Source organism: Notechis scutatus, chromosome 2 (genome assembly GCF_049901735.1).
Source record: "Notechis scutatus isolate UNSWTSFEM ecotype Mainland chromosome 2, rNotScu1.2, whole genome shotgun sequence".
In the NCBI taxonomy this organism is placed as follows: domain Eukaryota; kingdom Metazoa; phylum Chordata; class Lepidosauria; order Squamata; family Elapidae; genus Notechis; species Notechis scutatus.
Window position 1 is genome coordinate 154,935,848 of NC_142010.1, and position 23,147 is coordinate 154,958,994.

Here is a 23,147-nt window from a genome sequence, read left to right on the forward strand (position 1 = left end):
TTCTTAGCAACACAAGGGATCAGACATGCACTATCTGCACCAGGTCACCCTGGTACTAATGGTCAATCCGAACAGATGATATGAACAGCTAAGGAAACATTAGCGAGAATGGGCCCAGGGACATTCAAGAAAACATAGACAAAATGCTAAGAATCCAACACATCACACCAAGTGCAACCACACACCAGAGCCCAGCAGAACTTTTAATGGGGAGGAAGTTAAGGAACCAATTAGACAGACTACACCCCCTTTACAACACGGAGACCCCAGTAGACTTGACCAGCAAGTGCAGGTCATTCCAAGTAGGAGACAGAGTCTATGCAAAGAACTATAGTGGAAATCCCCTATGGGTGCCCACACAAATAAGACAAATCATGGGCCTGCTATCATGCCGGATTGAAACCGAAGATGGTAGAGCCTGGAAGCGACACATAGACCAACTCCGAGGCCTCATAGTTTGCAAAAGAATACATAATACAGGCACAGACCGCAGAGCTAGAGGGAAGGAATCAGCCAAAAAGAAACCAGGCCCTACACAATAACCTACCGCATATAGAACAACTAGACTCAAACCCAATTAGAGTGCAAAATCACTTACCTGAATTACGGCAGGAATGTCCAAGAGTAGAGAATAACCCAGAGAGACCACCAGAGGGCAAGGCAGGTAATATCCAAAAAGAAATGGCTGCGCCATGGGAAGGATTTGAGAGAATCCCACAGGTACCAGCAGGAGAGTCAGAGATTCCAACCTCTCAGGACAGATCCGAAGACTCGACTGAGCTGCGTAGATCAGGTTGCGCCCACAAGCGACCCGCCTACTTACAGGACTACATTGCCCGGGTGGACTCTGATTGGGTGATGCCTTTCCAGAAGGGAGGGGTGTTAAATATTAAAAGAAACCCGATGCGCCTGACATAGGACCAATCAGCGGTTTGGAGTCAGGCGCGGGAAAAACTTGCGTCAGTGGCTGAAGCCATGGACAGCTCCTTTATAAAGCGGCTGCCATGGCGAGCTGGGGCAGAGCATACTGAGCTAAATAAAAGGTGACTGACTGCCAAGCATGTCCTGTGTTCTTCGCCCACGATCTAACATATATGTTGTTCTATGTTCAGTTCTGTTTCAGATGAATGTCTAACTGTCTGGAAGTGGGAGAAAGATCTGGAGAGGCAAATCTGGAGCAGGAAATCTCAGGTAAGAAAAGGGTTAAGCACCCTTTGCTGCTTTCCATTTTCGGTTCCCCAAATTTTCCTACATGTATATACTGCATGTTTATGTGTGTGTGAGAGAGAGTGTGTGTAAGAAAGTGATTTCATATATTTTTTTCTGAATGTGCAACATGTGCTTTTGGCCTCTTGAAAAACCAGATACATCTATTGCTGACCAATAAGGTTGCTAACTCATGTAACCTTTTCAATCACTTTACCCGGAGGGAAAGTTTAGGTAACGGAAAGCACAACCGGCTCTGTGGTATAATGAGAACCAACTGTTTCTTTCCTTTCCATTTTCACCCCACCACTATCACTATCACCACCAACAACTTTGTAGTTTCCTCCTTTCTCTTTAGCTGACATATATCTCAGGTCATAAACAAGGCAAGTGTGATCTAGCCTGCTTAATTGCAAAAGAGAGGCTACTTCCTACCTTCAGTGGTTTTCTCTCAAAGGCTACTGAGAAACCTCTCGAGGCCTGCTTCCCTCCTCCCACTTGCTTCCAACTTCCCTCCTCCCACACAACACCCACAAGGCCTTGGGAAACTGAACAACATATCAGAGGTCAGTGCCAGAAAAATACAACGCTACCAATTGCTTGTACAGTATTAATAAAAAGTATTATTATTGCTCCTCATAGATTTTTGTTGTACACTGTTGCTTAGAGGGATAGTTACAGCAAGGTCCCCTAACCCCCCCCCCCGGGCCACAGACCAGTACCAGTCTATGGCGCAAAACCGAAACCCCCCCCCACTCCCAGTCTGTGGAAAAAATGTTTTCCACAAAACTGGTCCCTGGTGCTACAAAAATTGGAGATTCCTGATTTAGAGGAGATCTGGCAAAAAGTAGGACACACCCTCTGTCTGCCAGGAATAGCCATAAAATCAAATATTGTCTAGCACAGAAGTCTCCAAACTTGGCAATTTTAAGACTTGTGGACTTCAATTCCCAGAATTCTCCAGCCAGCATAGCTGGCTGGAGAATTCTGGGAGTTGAAGTCCACAAGCCTTAAAGTTGCCAAGTTTGGAGACCCCTGGTCTGGCAGCTTCTTGAGTATCTAAAATGCTTTCTGATCCTGAGCAGCTTTTCTCTGCTTCTTGATAAATTCAAACTACAAGTTAACAAGCTCAGTTCTATGTCCTTAATTAATTGTTTAGTATTCTCCTGCTGGCTTATGCTGCTGCTGCTGCTGCTGCAGCTGTTGCCTGAAATTGACAAGACAGGAATCAGCTTTTGACTCTTCTAGCACATTCTTGCCATTAAAAAAACCCCAATCTTTCTGATGCTGGAAAAAGTAATGTCCTATGCTGTACATATAGTTTGAGGCGCTCTGTTTTGTTTGTTTGTTCTTAGTTATTCAATGGAACTTTTAACATGGAGGTCAAGAAAATTAAACAATAAGTGTATTTCCTTCCTACCCTACATTTGTCTTCCTTTCCAGTTGTCCATGTCCTCCTTTGCCTGTTCTGATAAGTCTATTTAGAGCTCCATTGAACAGAAGTGGTACAGAAACTACATCAATCAATCAAATTGGTGTGCCTAGCAATATTAGTTTATTTGTGTTCATTTTAATCAAAAACAACAACATTCAAAGAGCAACAACATTCAAAGAGCTTTCTTGGCTTCCCCGTGAGGAGAGTAGTCTGGGTAGAACACATTTATCCTAAAAGAAGCCTCCTTGTCCTCCATTTTGACACAAGGAAGGAGGCTCCTGTAGGTTCTGTTACTGTCTTATGTTTTGAGCTTCCATTTCACCATCCTCTTTTCTCCATAAGATGTTGAAGAACCTGCCTCTGGAATTAAGCTGTCCCTGTTAGGGTTACCCGACCTAGGCTGCAAAATTCTTGAACGATCAGAAGAGGACAGCAAGGACACACATAAACCTTAACTCTATGCTGCCATCTTGTAATCATCCTGATTTCTGCAGCTCAGATTGCTCTGTTCACATGTTTTTGAAGAGGAAAGGTAAGTCCTTTCCTAACACACACACCCCTGTGCAATAACCAATTTTTTTTAAAGAGAGGGAAAGAGAAATTTATAAACTGCTGCTCTAGAGACTCTCAATGTTTTATATGAAACAAATCACAAACAAGGATATGAGCCCTAAATTGTGTTATCTATTGGTACTCTGTTAAAATTCAGCCATGGATTGACCCTTCATATGGATTGACCCTTGCAACTATGATTGCTTTGCTAATATGAATCTATTTTTCAAACTGTTTTCATTTTCTTCACTTATGAAAAATCTGAGAGAAGTGAGAAACAAATGAAATCCAAGGCAGAAACTCCAGTTCAGGAATAATTCACAAGTACATGGTAATTCTACATCTTTTACAATTGTTTTTTTCCCACACAAATCATAAACCAGCTATTAATTATTCTGCCCCATATTTTATTTCTATGTTTTTTAAAATATTACAGTGTCATGTGTGAGAATAATCTTAAAAACTTCAAAGCAGGAAGTATTGGCAGACAAATCTGGAAAATTGATGGGAGGCTAGATACCCTGCTGCGAGGTCTTTGTCAATTCTCTTTTCTGATTTTATCTTCAATTGCCATTTTGGTATTTTACACTTTAATAATGTTGTTTTTGTTGTTTTAACATTTTATTAGCTGCCCAGAATCACATTTGTGAGATAGGCAGTCATATAATCAATTAAACTCTACAAATCTAGAAGCAAGTGAACAACATAAAAAGTACAAGCCTGTAGAGATTCTCAGTCACCCAGGCCATGGTTGTCCCAAAGGTGCTTTTTCAGGAGGCAACTGGACTTTCTTGTTTTTCTTTTGAAGATGTTTCACTTCTCATCCAAGGAGCTTCTTCAGCTCTGACAGGATAGTGGGGAATGGAAGGGTTTATATTTCTTGCAGACATCCTTGTAGAGGGTTGTTGAGGCCACTTGGAGGTTTATCTGTGTCCTCAGGGTCACCTGAGTAGTGCTCCTGGTTCCAGCAGTCTGTAATTTTTCCTCCGGAAATCCATTCCTACTCCCACACCATTCAAAGGGTGTTCATCCCAAATTGTATAGCTAAAAGTTCAGCTGCTTGCAAGGAATATAAATCCTTCCATTCCCCACTATCCTGTCAGAGCTGAAAAAGCTTCTTGGATGAGAAGCGAAACATCTTCAAAAGAAAAAAACAGAAAAATCCAGTTGCCTCCTGAAAAAGCACCTTTGGGACAACATAGGAAGTAGTTTTTATGGTGAATGGAAGAATTGCTGGAGCTGCTGTTGCTGGACATTGCTGATCACCTTGTCCACCCGTAAAAAAAGCAGATATAAAGAATCAAACCGCTGGGCTAACTGCCTTGAAGCAGGGATTAGCCTAGAGAGGGGGGGGGGAGAAGAGAGAGAGAGAAAGAGAGGGAAGGAGGAAGGAGAGAGAGAGGGAGGGAGGGAGAGAGAATAGGGACAATCACCCAATCTGTCCTCCAGATTGTAGGAGCAGTGAAATGTGCATCGCAACCTTCCATCCCAATATAATAATGCACAGATCATCATTCTAAAGTTACAGTTTAGTTTCTCTTGGAAGTCCATGAGGGAAATGGGGTCCACTACATTTATAGCGAAAGCACATCAGCAGTTGATGCCCTTGCAGTTAATCAAGTGTTGCCCAAAAAAGAAACAGGTATATATTTTGGTGCCAGTTCTTCGTAGTGCAAAGTCCTACTTTGACACCTTCTCTTTTCCTGTTGCTCCTGCTACTCATAAGTGGCAGGAAAAGGGAAGTCCATCTGAGGTGCTTCTCCAGTTCTAAGAAATTTGGGAAAGCCAGACAGCCAAAGACTCACCTCCAATCTTCTCTCTTCCCTTGACTCCAGATGAACTGCCATTTCAAAGATCATTTCTCTTCCTACCACCCATGAGTCAAAGAAAAAAGCACCACCTACAGTTGGACGTAGTACACAAAATTATCTGCTACAATGACCTACCAGTCAATGACTACTTCATCTTCAACCGCAACAATACAAGAGCCCACAACAGATACAAACTCAATGTAAACAGCTCCAAACTTGATTGCAGAAAGTATGACTGCAGCAACAGAGTGGTCAATGCCTGGAATGCACTACCTGACTCTGTTGTTACATCCTCTAACCCCCACTCCTTTAACCTCAAAGTATCCACTATTGACCTCACCCCATTCCTAAAAGGTCTGTAAGGGGTGTGCATAAGTGCACCATGCTGCCTACCATTCCTGTCCTATTGTCCCCAATTATTTGTACCTATTTCCTGTATTCTTACTCATGTTTATACCTATTATCTTGTAAGCAACTGGCAAATCAAATAAATAAATAAAATAAAAATAAATAAATGGAAGAGGTGGTTTTTTTTTTGGCACAGACAGCTTTCAAAATCAGAGGCCAGGAACTAGTAGGTTGTGGGGCGGAAGGCAAGATTGTGGCCCAGTCCACAGTAGCCTCAGGTGGCCAATGGGAGAAGGGTGAGGCCTTACCCCAGATCTACCATGAAACAATTCACATAACAGATAATGAGAGTTGGAAGGGACCTTTTAGGTCATCTAGTCCAACCCCCCACCCAAGCGGAGACCTTACACCATTTCTGACAAATGGCAGTCCAATCTCTTCTTGAAGGTCTCAAGTGATGGCGCTCCCACAACTTCCGAGGGCAAGCTGTTCCATTGGTTGATTGTTCTCACTGTCAAAAAGTTTCTCCTTATTTCCAGGTTGAATCTCTCCTTGTTCCGTTTCCATCCATTATTCTTTGTCTGGCTTTCAGGTGCTTTAGAAAATAGATTGACCCCTTCCTCTCTGGGGTCTACAGACTTCTCAGCCCAGCAAGACAGACAGGGGTGGGGGTGGGGAAGCCTTCTGCAATTGAGCAAGAAGCTACAGGCTCAGGCTGCCTGGGTACTTGGACCAGGGTTGGGCCGAGGAGGAGGCTAGGCCTTCAGCAAATATTTCATGGGAAGCCTTTGCACTGGGTGAAACAGGAAATGGTGGTGAATCAGGGTAAGATTTATAGAAAGTTCTATCACCAACTCAGGAATGAAGGAGGGCCTGAAATGTGCAACTTTCATTTTTCATGGGATAAACTCATTTTTACAGTGAGCGCACAGACGAGGGCTGAAACCCGATTGTCAGGTTTTGAGGCAATCTACAGATAACTTGCCCTCTCTCTTTTGCCGGGAAAAAGTCGGAGTAAGTTGCAGTTATCTCTTAAATTAAAGCAACCTTTGACTCGCCTGGAATGGGCGAAGCGAAGGAAAGCAAAAAAAAAAAAAAAAAAAGTGTTGCGAGATCTTTAGCTATAATAATACATCACTTCCCGAACTCCTTCTTGGGAAAGGGGCTTGGAGCTCGGGGCTCGAGCCGAGCACGGTTCGTCCACCTTCGTGGGGCTGGTTATCGCTCTGAAAGCCCTCCTCCCGCTTTTTAACTTCATATTAATGTTTACTCCATCCTTGACTTTTTAAATCGTAATGCGCGCGCGCGCGCGCACACACACACACACACGATATACATTTACTTGTACGATCTACAAGTAAAAAAAAACATTTAAAACACACAGACACACACGTTTTTACTCGTCGATCGCGTCTGGAGTCCCTCTGCGAGGTAAATGGTTTTCAAAAAGCCGAGAGGTAAATGACCACACGAGGAAATCAACTTTAGTCATTTGGGTTGATGGTCTCGACGGGGGCGGGGAAGCGCCTCGTGGGAGCGTGTCATGAAGGCTGGAACTTTCCCCAGCCCGCGCGGAGGGTGAGAGGCTTGGGGCGAAATAAAGAAATCAATGGGGGTTTTCCGTGACCCTCCTGCGCGGGGGAAAGGGGCGTTTCCCGGAACATTTATAAAGAGGAGCAGCGCGTCTAGTCGGGTAAAAAGAGCTCAGGCGCCGGGCTTTGTGGGGCTCTAGCAGCAAAAGCAACCAGGATTTCAATTGGTTCCGTTTCCATTTCCACTTGGCTACATTCCGATCGCCTCCCGAGCAGACGCCTTTCCCTGAGTTTTGAGTTTCGTCTCGATCACCATGCAGCGGTCTTTCGTCTTTTTCCTCGTTGCTTTGGGCTCCTGGGCTTTTGAAAAAGGTAAGGCGGCGGTCGGTTTTTCACAATATCTTCCTCCAAACTCTCAGTTCCTAGTGCGAAGCGGAGATCCGTCACCGGTGGAATGTGGGATCTCTGGATCCTCTGCCTACAGGCTCTGCCACCTATCCAGAAACAGGTGGTTCTGGTCAGGAAGATTTTTGGGTCCTTAATTCAGGCTGCAGAGCTACTTTATGTCTCTGAAGAGTGGCATCGGGAAATGAATATATGAGATTGAACTCAGATCAAACCCTCAGCACCATTTAAGTCTTACCTAAACTACACCCTAGAGAACTACTTGGATGTAGTGGTTAGAAACTGGGGAACTCTGAGTTGTGCTTCTGTTTTAGGCATGAAACCAGGTGGGTGGCTTTGGGCCAGTCACTCTGTGGGCTAAAATCCTTTGGAAACTGCAAGTTAGGAAAATGGTCAAAGGGCAAACCACTTCTGCAAAACCTTGCCAAGAAAACTGCAGGTTCTAGTCCAAACAAGGCACAGCCACATGTACACAAACCATATGTTCACTTGTTGCCCTAAAGTTATAACTTTCTTTTTCTTTTCCTTCTGCCTATTCCTAGAAAAGAGCAGGAGTGGGACTTTAGGTGATTTCCCCAAAGCAGTTTCTGAAACACCAATTGCAGATTGTTTGTCTTAGGCATTCCTTCCCTCTGGTCTTTTAATTATTTGCCCGACCTGAAGGCTTGATAAGTATGGTTTCTTCTGACACACCTTCCCTGAATTCTTGCACACTGCAGTCAATATGCTAGAAGAAAAATAAACAAGAGGTTTCGCCCATCAACCCTAAGAATACTCGGTTATTTCCACCTCCTTGCATTTGATTTCCCATGAAAATACAGTTGGTGGGTTGAATATTGTTTGGTGATCGCATTCTTTGTGGAGGCAAGATACAGATTTTGTTGCAGGCTAAGCTTGTTAATTAAAGGACAGCAGGGCAATATTTAGATGCTGAAGCCCACCCTTTGAGTGCTGGCCAGACATTAGGGAGGAAGGGGGGGGGTGAGGTATCGTCTCCAGTCTGTGTTTTTTGTGTAGATGTAAGGTAGATTTGTCTCTTAGAGATACCCGTTGGCTGTTGATTCAGAAAATAACACAAAGGTTGAGAAAGGAGGCTTTGCTAGAGGAGGAAGAAGCATTCCTCACTAAATTTACTCTAAATTTACTAACTTTGACAAAGTGATGGATTTTGTAACTGGTTGACAAACCACACTCAATGTCTAACCCTCAATGGAACTACATCTATATCAAGGGAAGTAAGCAGTGAGATACCCCAAGGTTCTGTCTTAGGCCTACTACTCTTCAATATCTTCCTAACCAATTTAGATGAGGGAATAGAAGGGGAACTCATCAAAATTTCAGACAACACCAAACTGGGCGGGAATAGCCAACATCCCAGAAGATAGGTTGAAGATCCAAAAGGATCTCGACAGATTTGAACATTGGTCCCTATCTAACAAAATGAATGAAATTCAATACTGAGAAAAGTACACCTTACACTTGGGCAATTTCTGGAAAGGAGCTATATTTCTTTTAAGACAGTCAAGGAAAGGTGTGGCAGTTAATCCCAGACAGACAGGTACCATTTGTAGAAGATGGTAAAGCAAGTCAATGAGTCATTGTGCAAAGAAAAAAGAAGAAGCCTTGAAGCACCTTCTGAGTCACATCTGAGCACATCCAATGATTGTGACCCAGAGGCAACACCTCCAAAAATTACAGGAACAGAAGATTTCCACGTTTTCTAGGATACAACTTTTTTGCTGAACTATCAGAACTGCTTTCTCCAACCTGCCACACTCTGAAGTGTTGAGATTGCTTTGAGCAGAATTCCCAGTCAGAGCAGTGATACATTATTTTTTTTAAAAAATAAGACTTTGATTGCATGCCCATGGTTGCCATCTTGACTTTTGGGCACCCTACCCCTACCCCTATGGAGACTTCTGCTGAAGCACTCAAGAGTGCAGGAACGTGCTAAATGAACTAATGAAAAACACTTGCAAAGATTACAGCAATATTTTTGGTGGCTGGAGAACAAACTTCAGGGAGAAAGGGATTTGTCAGATTCCAAAGCAATCTGGATTCCTTCAAATTCAGTCCACTTCCTCCCTATTCTGGAGATGCGTCAGAGGGAGAGTTTTGGATTAAAAGTGACTCTGTTTTTGGGATATCAGTAGGTGCAACAGCCAGGATTGAAAATTCCGAATTGCACATTTTTGGGAAGGCAGATCTTCTCCTTAGTTTGAACTTGACCCCCTAAATTGTCCTCCCAAGAGGAGTATAATTCCTCCCTAACAAAGCAGTTAGAGCAAATATTGAATGGTTTCCTGCAATTTTACCAGTCTTTGGAAATGAGACATAACTTGATACTGATCAAAGAACTGAGTTCCTGATATTCATAATAAAGAAAAGGCAGGAAATATCTAGCTCTTAGTTCTGCAAAGTTATGCTAAGATATCCTAATTCCTGCTCAGAATTCAGGCAGCAACTAAGTAATGTTAAGAGAAAATTGATTTGCCCTTGAGCAGGTCCCTTCTCTCTAATCCAGCATTTCTCAACTTCAACTACATTAAGAAGTGGACTTCAATACCCAGAATTCAGGGAGTTGAAGTCCACACCTCTTAAAGTAGCCAAGGTTGAGAAATGCTGCACTAATTTCTTGGGCCTGACTTGGACGGAAGTGGAATTCTTGCAGGTAGACTTGTTTTTATTTCAGGATCAGTGCTGTGTCTTATCAAACCCATAACAGCTATTCATGTATAATGCTCAAAAGCCTAATTGACCTTAACAGAGAGACTTGAATAAACAAATAAAAACTTTATTGCCTGCTTTATTCGTCCACATTCGTTAATGCCTGTTATTTATGCCGAAGTCATTCTGGATGATGAATACAGTTAATACTAGAAAATTAAATCCCATTGCTTTCAAGCCCTTTCCACTCTTTTATAACTGTATTTTTATGCAAATTGTGTATTTATTTATTTTTTTAATATCAGGATTCGCAGAGGAAAACGTTGTGAGAATTTGGCCAGAAAATCCTGTTGTGCAATTTGGAGGTTCCCTTGAGATAAACTGCAGCACCAATATTGAAGCAGATGCGATTGGCCTTGAAACCCCCTTCAGAAGGGAAATCATTGGAACTGGATCCAATTGGAAAGTCTTCCGTCTCACCAACATCAGTGACTTTCAGAACACTATCTCATTATGCTATGCTGAGAAGGATCACGAGACAAAATCTGCAAAAGCAACCATTACTGTTTACAGTAAGTCACATGATGACTGCAAAAGCAGATGAGAAATATTGGGCATCTAAAGTACCCAGAGTTCAAATTCAACAGGAAGACACAAGAGTCACTTAGTCCGGTAGGATCAAACCTTAGCGCTGTTAACTGCAGTGGTCAAATAACTGAGTAATAAACAACAGAAACCAGAATAAAAGCAATGAACAAAGTTTTATTGAACAATTTGGGATACTTATGCGGGAGAGTTTCGTTCTGCACTAGTTGCGATCGATTTATTTCCTTTATCAAAACTATCTAGCTGACCATCTCATTAAAAGTGGGAGCAGTACATAAAGTTAAAACAGTGAAGGAATACATGAAGTTGCTATGCAGGGCAACTGGAGGAGGGGAGGCTTTCCTAGGCAAGATTTTTAACACTTCAACATTTCTCTCCATCTCCTCCCCTCGAATCCTTTTGGGAAAATAAGACAGGCTGCATAGCTTACATTGTAAAGTGTTAGAGGCGGTGGGACAGTCAGGAGAATATGTGATCAAGTGTTGGGGAATTGACAAAGGAAACCTATAGTTTAGTGAGGGTTACCTGCATTAATGTCTAGCAAGAATGCAGGCACTTAGCTAAGCCAAAAGATGGGAATAATTACCTAACAAAGGCAAGCAAATAGAAATAGATCTTTCAGATGACAAGAGACAAGATATTTCTTTTGGGAAAGCTAAGGCATGCCACCCACTGCCCTTTACAAGTATATAGAAATTTAAGTTTGACTTAGAATGTACAGGAAAATATACCCTTAGGTAGAGAGAATTTCATCACATAGAATAAATAACAGAAGAGCCGTGTTATTGCTTGTTCATACTTCTAGCATATGCTAATCAAACAAAATTGATTTAGAACATTTTATTTCATTTCAGAATCTCCAGAGAAGATTGAGCTGGATCCAGTACCAGAAATGGAAGTGGGCAAGCAGTATAATTTGACATGCCGGGTTTCTGGTGTAGCCCCCATCCGGGACCTCACCGTGACCTTGCTGAAAGGGGAAGAGCAACTTCTGGTAAAGACCTATAAGGATCGTACTGACCGTAAGGCTGTTCCTGTTGTGGTGAACCATCACATGATAGCTCAGAAAGATGACTACAACAAGACAATCACCTGCCAAACATCCCTGGATCTGAGACCAACAGGACCACTCTTGAAAAATACTTCCCACAGCATATCATTATGGACTTTTGGTGAGATCCCATCCATTGCTCCAGTTCTGATTTAGACACATGGCACCCTGTGCTAAACAATGCTAGTTCTCTACAGGAGGGGTTGGTCCACCTATTCCACTGTTTTGATTTTTGTTTGCATAGATCTGATGTCCCCTACAGTTGCCCCAGCACTCACCTCCTGAGAGGCTAGGGAGAGGGTACTATTGTGGCTGTGATTTCTTTTGCAATAACTGACACATGATTTATCTTACTTCCTTGGCAGATTTTGCAAAGGCTCCCTTGCTCCACACTGGCCTGTTCTTAGAAGCTGGGACCCTGATGAAAGTGACGTGTGATGCGCCTGAGGCTTCCCCAGCCGATGAGGCCGTGTTTGATTTGCGGTTTGCAGGGAAGTCCCTGACCTTCAACACCACTGTGATGGGAGGCTTGGCAAGTGCCCAGGCTGTGATAGCCTCTTCCTCAGTTGGAGATCATGAGTTGATTTGCACGGTTTCTCTGGGGCCAGTGACCAAAAACGTGAAAAAGACAGTGAATGTGTTTGGTGAGTCTCATATCTATCGTTACTAACACAGAGAGATTTAGAAGAGTTTTCTTCCATCTATTTGAACAAACCTAGAAGAAGTTAGAAGTTAGATTGATTTTATTTTGGAAAACAAAATTTCAATAATGGGTTGGATCAGTCTAAGTAGCTTGAGAGAAAGCCCTTTGAAACCTATGGAATTGGAGGGATAGGTTACTCAACCCTGTTCTATTTTCATTGAGATCCAAGAACAACTATTGTAGGATGAACCAAAAAATATTCCCATCCAGATTAAATATAGAGAGAGCTTAGATCTGACCTAAAGCCATTAGACCTAAAGCCATTACAACTTATGATTGCTTTGTTTTTACTGTTTTGCATTTTGACATGCAGTATTTATTTAAAGAAGAGTTCTCCACTCCTCTACTCGTTGTAGAATACCTTATGCCACCAGACTTGAAATTCTAGAACTAGAAAACCTTGAATTACGCCGTCTTCGGTCTGATTTAAGCATGGTATATAAAATCATACATTGCAATGTCCTACCTGTCAATGAATACTTCAGCTTCAACCATAACAACACAAGAGCACACAATAGATACAAACTCAAAGTTAACCGCACCAAACTTGATTGCAGGAAATATGACTTCAGCAATAGAGTGGTCAATGCCTGGAATACTCTAACTGACTCTGTAGTTTCTTCCCCAAACCCCAAAAACTTTAACCTTAGACTGTCTACTATTGACCTCACCCCTTTCCTAAGAGGTCTGTAGGAAAGCGCACCAACGTGCCTACCGTCCCTGTCCTATTGTTTCTCTTATTCTTCTTTTATTTTTCTTATATGTACCCATTTCATGTATTCACAACTATGTATACACTTATACTCATTATCTTGTAAACAATTGGCAAATAAATAAATAAATAAATAAATATGTTCTAACCAAATAGAGAATGCAGAAATTGAAAGAAACAGCCACTCTCATCCATTTCACTTCTTTGGAACCTCTGGTATCCAGCCATTTCAAGTGCTCTATTTCTAATGCTATTTTGCTTACAAGAAATCTGAGATGAATGTGGACTGAAAGAGAGTGTGAAGGTGAAAGTCCTTCACTAAGCTTCCATGGTTGTAGGTGGACTTGAACTTAGGGTTCCTCTATCCTAGTCCTTAATGACTCTTTTCATATCTAGGACAGGAGGGGGAGAGATAGCCTTTAGCCAGCATTTGTTTTAACTATTTTCATTCATCATTTTATAACCATCTAAGTACATTATCACTGCTCTGCTCTATTTCTTCACAGCTTTACCAAATCCCATCTTGCAAGTTGGCAGTTCAGAAGCTGGTCAAAAAGTGAACATTACATGTGGTGCGGAGGGCAGTGCTTCTCCTGGTTTTACAATGCAGATCACGGACACTGCCAAAATATTAGCATCTGGCAACGTAAATTTCCTGCAGCATGAAATGATTGCCCAGCAAGAGGATGACGAGAGGGAATTCATCTGCCAAGTAACCCTGACCGTTGACGGGCAGGTCAAGAAAAGAAGCGTGTCTCAAATACTTACCGTCTTCTGTGAGTAGGAAAACAAAAATACACCTCATGTTTTATTCCGAGAGATTCAGTAATCTTCAAATAGTGTGGCAACAAATTTTACAGCTAGGATGACCTTTGGAAATTGGTAACATTGCATAGTGTTATGTAATTGCAGGTCTCTGCACCCCAGAAGGTGGCTAGGAGGATCATATGAGTATGACCCAATGGTTCCTTTCATATAGGAACTCACCTAGTGTTCTTCTTGTCCTTCTAAATTACTGAAGTACTGGGAAATTGTTGTTTATTTGTTAAATTTATATCGCCACATATCTTACTTCTGAGACTCTGGGTGGCTATATAGATTTAACAAATACACACCCAAAAACCCTCAATATATAGTTTTTGTAATAAAAACTACAATAAGAAAAATCATTAAAAACAATAAAAATACATTTAAAATTACATGGGAGAGCGCACTCAAGTTTCCCCTACAATACAGGTACTTTAATAGCTCCATATCCCTGTTCCCAGATCCCCAAGCCAGATGGCAGAGCCACGTCTTCTGGAAGGCCAACAAGCCTTTGGGGTCAGTCTGGCCTCAGCGGGAATGATGTTTTTAAAGCAAATGGACCTCTCAGCTAATTTATAGAGATGCAAGTGTATTGTTGCAATGAGAGTTAGAGAAGATGTACATTAGTTATTGGGTTTAGTTATTCCCATGAACTAGGTAGGCACCCAATGCAAGGCTGCCTTACAAAGTGGCAAATAGACTAGTAGGTTTGATGCCATCAGGAGGATTAATCTCTGACATCCAAAGCATTATGTCCCATTGTGGTACTATTTATGTTTTTAAACAACATCAGTAAATATATTTTCTGATTTCCCTCAGTACTCTTGGAGGTACATATACCCCTTTATGTTCTCAACTTAACTGGTTATTTAAATCTATTCAGGTTGTGTGAAAGAGGAGTTACTTGCTTCTGTGATGTGTTTCAGGCTGGGGATGTGGTATACTTTGACTTCCTTGATGCTCGGGGTCTTTATATTTGCACACTCTTTCATTAGCCAATCAGGAATACAGGTAGTCCAAAATTATGGCCAAAATGGAGCCCTGAATTGTGGGCATAGGTTGTTGTGGTCATTAAGAGAGGCATCCATGTGACCACCTTGCTCAATGACCTCATTCCCAGCTTTTCCCACTGTGGTCATTAAAGAGAGTGTGGGCTGCCCACTGAGGAGGCCCTGTGCAAGCCGAGGCCCACATTGCAATACCCCTCAGTTCAGACATGGCCTACCCCCAGACATGGCCTACCCCATGCACAGCTTCTCGCCCCATCAGATTCCACAGTCTTGGGTATGTTTTCCATCCTGCCGGGTCCCACAGGCCTTGGGCCCTATCACACTTGGATCCACTTATCTCTTCTGAAGAACTCTGTTTTGAAAGAACACCCAACTGATGTGATACAAAGGCTGCCACATGGCTTTCTGGAAATGGTGCCATTCTTGCGATCTCTTAGAAGGGTGTGATTTTCCACATGGTGCAAGGTGGCCCTCTATAGAAAGCACCCATATTGCATTGGCTTTGGAAAAGGCATTTTTCAGAAGAGACAAGTGAAGCAAAGTGTAATGGGATAGAAAGCAGGCCCAAGGCCTCTGGCACCAGCAGGGTGGGATGTGGGGAGGAAGATAGGCAGGTTGGGGTAGTTGCTGTGTCCTTGTGGTTGGTTGTAAGGCCAGATGGACTGCCAGGCACCCAAATTTTTATCACATGAACATAAGGGCCTTGCAAAGCCCATAACTGAATACAGGTAGTATTTTGTTCACGCCATTATTCAGAACCATCCTAATTTCAGTGACTGAATGAATGATTGTAAGTTGAGGACTATTTATAGGCTCCAGAATGGGATCCTGAGTATGTGCTGTTTTAGAGAGGCGTTTGAAGCAGCCCTTAAAAGATTTGCAAAATTTGTATAATTTCTATTCTATTCTGATATAATATAAGAAGAGTGATACTCAAATGTTCCATAAACTAAGAAAAAACCCTTGTGCTGCTTTATCCATTTGCCCAAAGCAATGATTTAATGACCAAGGAGAACCATACAGAATTCATGTAGTGTATTCAATTTGGAAAAATTATAGACAAGTTAAAAAAAAAAAAAAAACCTTTGCCCCAGCTTTGTAATCCTGACTTAATCCGTTCTATGGTTGTTTTTAGCATTTTGAAAATGGCAAGAGACTCAAAATGTTCATGACTCCAAATATTACAATTTAATTGTCCCTCAGGTAAAAATAGATTCCAGCATTTCTAAAGATATGGCAATTTTGTCTATGGGGCTTGGATTTATTTACTTATTCAAAAACAACTCTGAGTGGCTCCCAATCAAAAGTTCAGACAACACATAAAACCGTATTAAAAGTTTCAAACTAAACACACTAGAACATTAAAAAAAAGAAAACCTGGTGCCAAATCAAAGTTCCAATGTGCAGTCATCCAATTTTATCCTAGCACTTGTGGGTCTTCCGTGCTTTTCGGAAGGCTTGGAAAGTTGAGGCCTGCCGAACTACAACGGACAGAGTGCTCCACAGGGCAGGGGCTGCCATAGAAAAGATATGGTTCTTAGTCCACCAGATGGCAATATTTAGGGGAAGGGACTGGGAGCATGCTCAGTCTATCTGATCTGGTAGGATGGGTCGATTTCTCTAGGGAAAGGGGGTCCTGCGGCAAGTAGAAGCATACAACAGTTTGTACAAAGTATCTGTAAGAATTAGACTGTCAGCTGGTGCTCCGTTCAAAATCCAAGAAAGAAATACTTAGACTCTTGTCATTAGAGAAAAGATATCTTTTACTGGAAGTCAAGTGGTAGCAACAAGAGAATTCTGAATCTGAGGAAATAGGCATGTACATCACATATATCAAGGGATGGAAATGTTCCCACCCCCAATAGTTCAAATGGTTCTTCCAGTTAAAAGTTGTGGACCTCATCATGTGGACATCCTCAGGTGGTGATGATTAGTTGACCTTGGCCTACTCTGATAAAGGTTTGCAGCTGCGCAGAGAAGAGAAAGCTAAGCAAGAAATAGAAACCCTCCTCAGTTTATACAATATTAGTTAGTAAAACCTCCAGCTCGTTTCCCATACTTTTCCCCCTTCCTCCCCCCGTTACTCATGACAGCCAGAAAGAAGATCTTGAAGGCTGACATAGATTTGGGATTCCCAAACGTTGATACTAGCTGCTGTATACTGCCTTTGGAGGCCATGTTCCATCTGTGAAGGATCATGGTGGTATCCTTATAGTTTCCAGGATCCATTGAGAATGAACATTGTATAAATTGCAATAGATTATCACCAATGCTTCTGCAGTTTTGCAATGCATAGTTGCTTCATTACATCCATTATTACCAGTGAAACTAACCACATTCCTTTCTCCATTCTAGACCGGCCCCAAATGGATGATTCCAGCTGCCCCCAGACATGGACTTGGAAGGAGGGAAGTACGGCAACACTTACCTGCTCAGCCTTGGGAAACCCCACACCGACTGTTCAGTGCTGGAAAGATGGGAGACTTTATAACATCGGGGAACCACAGCTGATCCAGATAGAGCATGGTGGCATATATCAGTGCAATGCTACTAACCAGTATGGATGGGATGTTAGAGATGTGACCGTACACGTTGAGTGTAAGTTCACTCCTTGACCTAAAGAACGAGAATGACCACAGTCTTAGGTCCTGTAACTACCGGCCAAATCTGCATTTGAACGGTAGACTTAAGCTAGTGAAACAAACTGATAAAAATTCTGGCCATCACAGCCCTTCCATCTATAGCCCAGTCAAGAAAAAATTGGAATAGTTCTGGAGCTCAGCAAAGATTCATTGTGACAAGACTATTTAAGAAGGGTTTAGAACAGGGGTGTCAAACTGAAGGCCCACGGGGTGCTTACATCTGGCCTGCAGGGCTGCCCTGAAAACAGCAACGGACTGATCCTCCCGAGGTCTGTTTTCGCTGGCAGAGGGTTGCAGGAGGCCGGAGCAACCAAAAACTGAGCTCGGGAGCCTGTTTTGACTGGCAGAGCACTTTGATCACCCAAGGCTGTGATGTCAAGCTGTCCACTAGTCTCCTATGCCAGCATCCTGCTCATTCAATTGCCTTCCAATAATTTGCCATTATCCTTATATCTACTTCTTCACATATTGTTGAATTTCATCTTTAGTCATCTTTAACTAAGATGATCGGGTTTTGGAATTAAGCTTTTATATATATACATTTCCATTTGAATACACCTGCTTCTACATCTTAATATAGCAAAGGAACATTTCCTGGAAGGGCATGTTGGCAGATATTTGGCATTAATAGCATTAAACAGTATCAAAGTTAGAAGGCTGAGTAGAAGTTTGGAAGGCAGAGACAGGAATAGGAGAGCTATGAATTACTCTTGCTTTATAATTCTTGAAAGAAATGTCTTCACATATATCATTTGGCAAAGTGAAAGTCTTCCCTTTCAGTCATCACATATACATCAGTTATTCCATTCATTTCTCGCTTCCCTGTATTTATCCCTACTTTCTTTTTCTTCCTTTTCTCATCTGCTAGCAGGTACTGTAGTTCTCTGCCCATTTATTAGACACCCTGAAACATGGCTGTCTGCATCCTCTATTGGAAAAAACAAACAAACCCCTATCTGTTAGTCCTTTCATACATTCCCACTTTTGCCCATTGTGTTTTCTTCCATCCCTATCAAAACTCCTTGGAGAATATACCTTTCTCTCAATTTCCTCCTCAATTTCACATGCTTGTTTTAATGGCGTTTTCATGTAAGGAGTTTTCATTCTATCAAGCTGACTTGGACACATTATAGTCAATCTCCTGGTGCCAACACAAATCACCTACGTTCAGTGCTATTATTACCCAATTTATCTGCTGCATTTGTTTCCTCAAATCGATATTATTTTCCTATGTGAGTTCCCTTAGTAATATCATAACCACACTGATTTCATACCTATTTATCTCAGTTTTCTTTCTCTATTATGTGGAACGATTCTATCTCCATTTTTGTTCCTCTTCATCCATGAGTAATCCTTAGGACTCTGTTTCTGTTTTATTTTACTCTATCTCTTGGGGGTCCTTTCATATTTATTTTCAATTATACAGTATGCAGGCAAAATCCAGGTGTGTTCCTCTGTCTCTATTCCAGATGACATAGTATTAGCATCTTCTAAATGCCTTTGTAGGGCTGCATAGATTCCTACCATGAGAAAACAAACATGCACAAGACAGAGACTGCTGTATTCCTTCCTGGTCTTTCTTTTCCATTTTCTGAGGTGTTTTTTTCCCCCTAGCTGCTGGGTCTCTTAGTGGTGAGGAACCTAGAAGTCCAAATTAATGATGGACTTTCCTTAAAGATCTTCATCAATAAAACCATCCCCATTTGAAGTTTTCATTTAATCAATGATTGTAGGATCCACTGTTCCCCACCACTAAGATGGCAAGGCAGTCAATCATCTCATGTCTGGATGATTGTAACAGTATGGATTTATCTGATTTCTCTCTTTATCACCTGATTCATTTCCAGAATTCATTGTTTAATGTATCCCTAATTCCTACATTGGCTGGTGTTTATTCAAGGTCAAAGTTTAAATTGCTGATATTAACTCCCCTGGCCTTAAACATACCCATTGTTTCTTTTAAAAACGCTTGTGGCTTCTGTACCAATGCAGGTAGCCGTCACTAATCAGGGACCAGGAACTCCATAGCTAAGTTATGCATTCGTAAAGCATGATATTGACTCCACTTGCTATCGTTAGGAGATTCCTGCACATTGCAGCATCCTGTACTTATATATTCATCATTCACAACCTCCCGCCAGCTTCCCAATTGACTTCGTGTGACTGTGCAACACTACAACATTGTAATTGTTAGCTGGTTGCTGAACACACAAATCGTGATCATGTGACCCCAGAGACGCAGGGACATAAGTATGAGGATCCTTCATAAGCAGCCCTCATTCAGCACCATCATAACTTGGTATAAAATTCAGCAAGGACTAAGTGTAAATCTCAGCTGATTGTCAAGATAGTGCTGATTTATACCTCCTTACACTAAAGTAGGCATATTATGCTTAAGAGGGTTTTTTTCCCCATCCAGTGCCAATTCTGTAGAACCAACTTTCATTTGCCTATTTTTTTCAAAATTTCAAATATTTTTTTCTCAATGAACCTTTGATGTTGGCTTAAGCATCAGCTCCCCGTGCAGAATTCTTATAGTGGTTCAGATGTAAGTCCCCATGATGGTTTTACATGTTTTGGCCATTTCCTTAGTGAGGCCTTATATTTTGTGTTCTCAGGTTGGAATGTACTATATTATTCAACGTACTGTATTATTGTACCAAATTGTTGAAGTTGTATTTTATGATTATGAGCCCCACCTGAAAAATAACGGCTACTAACTACTGCCTAGTTGGAGAACTGTAATGCTATGGAACTATTCAATGCTACATTTTAATGCATTTGGTTTTTTTTCCCCTTCGCAGCTCCTCAACCCATTGGCCATATCATTGGCTATATAGTTGCTGGGCTGGTGCTTATTGCTCTTGTGGCTGGTGTAGCTTATTGGATAAGCTATCAAAAAAAGATTGGGGTCTACCGACTGTGGCAGCAACGGAAGCAACAGCAATCGCCACAAAACTCAATGGAGCAAAGATTCCTGAATGGCAATGCAAATGTCTGAGCAGACCTGTGTTTACTACCAACTGAAGGACCACTTGTCCCAATGCCAGCAAGATTATAGCTGTGTTCGGTGTTCATCACTCTACTTAGCTACAGAGGAAGAGGATGTTGATTACATGCCATCAAGTCATTATTTATTTATATTTATTTATTTAAAACACATGTAGCTGGCCATCTTTCAACAACTCTGGGTGGCTCCCAATCAAAGATTATGAGCCACATGGATAGATTTTCTCCATGATGTGGAAGAAGAGATACGGCAAACTGTTCTTCAGCTCCTGAGCATTGGATGGGCAGTGGTCCAACTGGCCTTTGTTTTTGGACTTTGGAAGGGTGTGCTGTCCAGACAGTTTGGAGTTAATGGGATTTGGATAGTTAGGTAGCAATTGTGAGCTGTCCCCTTAAGGGAATGCATCATGATAAATGTAGTTAAGGTATCCTGGGAAATGTAGTCCATACCACATGACCACATCTGTAATCCTGATTGGTCATTAAATTGACCCTCGATGGGTGGGAGGAGTTGTCCTATCTCTTGGCTGAACTCAGGGATTCATGGTAACTGTTCTACTTCTATCGCCACGAGATGAGAGAAAAAGGATAGAAGATAATCATCTTTTTACCTACAAGACAGATATACAAAGGATTGGTCATTAAAGAAGAACTTCATCACAAATGTGAATTATGAGGATACCTGATGAACCAATAAATGTACTTTGTTATGGACGTTTTGTTGAGTTTATCTATCTGCATCTGTACAGAAGACAAATCCACCACTGTACAGAATACAGAATAAAGGGTGAATGATGGTAGCGTCTGCACTTTCAGAGAGTGGCGGTGCTTATGCCTCCTGCTTTTCTTACTGAAGATCTCATCCACCATCTAAGTGGACTTTCAGACTTTTCCTTGAAAAGGCAACCAGGAACAAAAGGTGGTCTAAAAGGAGGAGGCATTATTGGGAAGCCACTCAGAACCGCTAGGAAGAGGGTGTCTGCAACACACCAGCTTGGGCTTTTCCTGCAATAATGGACAACTCAGCTGTAGAGTTTAAAGCGTCTTCCAGATTTCTCTCCCACCTTTCTCTCCTTTGTGCTCTCCGAGCTTGGATATTTTCTTACAGACATTTCATTACCCAACTGAGTAACATCATCAGTGCTAGAAGGCAGTGGCTCTCTATTTATATATGGATGGTCTGCCTGTCATAATGACAGGGGTGTTCTTGGTAGTTCCTTAATTAGGCTGTTCTTTGTTGTTTGTTCGGGTTAGTAGTTCATTCATTGTGGTATTGTTTGCTGCTTGTTGGTTGGTCTGGTATTAAGCTTTTCTTATCTGGGTTTTGATTGCTGGCGAGGAGGACTTTCTGCTTCCTGTTTAGCTTTTTAATTGTCTCTTTTAAATGAAATGTAGATGTCATTTTTCACTATATGTCCGCTGATGGTTGATTTGTCTGAGTGCCAGACTTCCAGGAATTCTCTATAATTTTTGGGACTTAGCTAGGATGCTCATAGTTTCCCTTATCTAGGATGCTCGTAGTTTCCCAGTGGAAATTATGGGTAAGTCTGTCCATGTGTTGTGTAATTGAGGAGTTTTCATTATGTCTTCAGACTGCTAGTCGGCGTTCTCAAAAACTCCTTTCTATTTTTGCAAATTTGCACTTACAAATTTTCACAGCACATGCCAGAAAGTTAGAGCCTTTTTCTATTTTTAAATACTAGTATGTGAATTCATGATTATCAAGATGACACATTCCATAACTCTAAGTCAGATTTCCGAATGCCGGAAAGAAATCCCTGAGGTACAATGTTTCAGAACTAGCCTCTCCCAGTGGTGGTTTCACAACTCAGCAGGTCTTCTAACCGTCTCATGTAGTTCTTGGTTTTACACATGTGTTTTATTGTTGGGAGAAGAAAATAATGGTGTGAAAATAATAAAAATGATTAAAAAGCTAAAGAGTAAAGTTAATATGTTTTTTTAAATATTGCATAAAAGAAGGAAAGTGTTCCCTGCATGCTATGTTGAATGAGTCATGTTCCCAGGAAAATATGAGAGACGGTAAGAGCACTATTTCTGTTCTGCTATCAGCAGGAGTTCCGTCATGGTACACATTCTTATTGCAAAAAAATAGTACGATCTAAATAAAGACCATAGAGGAGAAAAAAGATCATTCGGGGTTTTTTTTATAACTGAGTAAAAAGGAAAACCACCTTTTCTTCCTCCCCCCCTGCCATCCCCAATTCAATAAAACAAGCTGTTCTTCTTAGTTTGCCCTTGTTACTTTTCACCTTCAAAACTTTCCCCACTCTTCTTGGGCTGGGCCATCTAGACATTTCTAAGTAAGAGCATTTGTAAAAGCCCAGTGAAAGCATGCAACCACAAAGGTGCATTCCACCACCTCTTCTTGATTTTGTTGAGGAAATCCTACTCTGAGTCCTACTTCATGGTCATCTGGGAGGAGAAAGTGTCTTGAGGCAGAGGGTTTTATTTTTTGTAGTGCATACTTAGGCAGTTGGTATAATTGGACAGCCTTCTTCAGGGATACTTTACTTTGCATCCTGGCACTGAACAGGGGTAGAACAGTAGTTCCAAATTGGTTGCATGCATGCTGCAGAGGGGACTTAGAAGTAAACCGAAAGTACCCGTATGCAACTCATCTTCATTGCGTA

The 23,147-nt window shown here is 41.7% G+C and overlaps 1 protein-coding gene across 1 annotated transcript; it reads left to right on the forward strand.

Annotated features, from left to right (window-relative positions):
• Positions 1-6,673: 6,673 nt before the first annotated feature.
• LOC113430242 (intercellular adhesion molecule 1-like) lies at positions 6,674-22,434 on the forward strand. The gene is made up of 7 exons (XM_087956912.1): positions 6,674-7,256; positions 10,262-10,528; positions 11,417-11,734; positions 11,979-12,257; positions 13,535-13,804; positions 17,201-17,443; positions 20,292-22,434. Exons 1-7 carry the CDS (start codon positions 7,199-7,201, stop codon positions 20,486-20,488), a joined length of 1,632 nt encoding a protein of 543 aa, XP_087813038.1. The 5' UTR covers positions 6,674-7,198; the 3' UTR covers positions 20,489-22,434.
• Positions 22,435-23,147: the final 713 nt, after the last annotated feature.

What these genes read in the sequence shown, in the direction of transcription:
- LOC113430242 (XM_087956912.1), top strand. Translation starts at nt 7,199, where the DNA reads ATGCAGCGGTCTTTCGTCTTTTTCCTCGTTGCTTTGGGCTCCTGGGCT. An exon ending in CATATCATTATGGACTTTTG is followed by an intron (nt 11,735 to 11,978) that starts GTGAGATCCCAT and finishes CTTCCTTGGCAG; the next exon opens with ATTTTGCAAAGGCTCCCTTG. An exon ending in TGTGACCGTACACGTTGAGT is followed by an intron (nt 17,444 to 20,291) that starts GTAAGTTCACTC and finishes TCCCCTTCGCAG; the next exon opens with CTCCTCAACCCATTGGCCAT.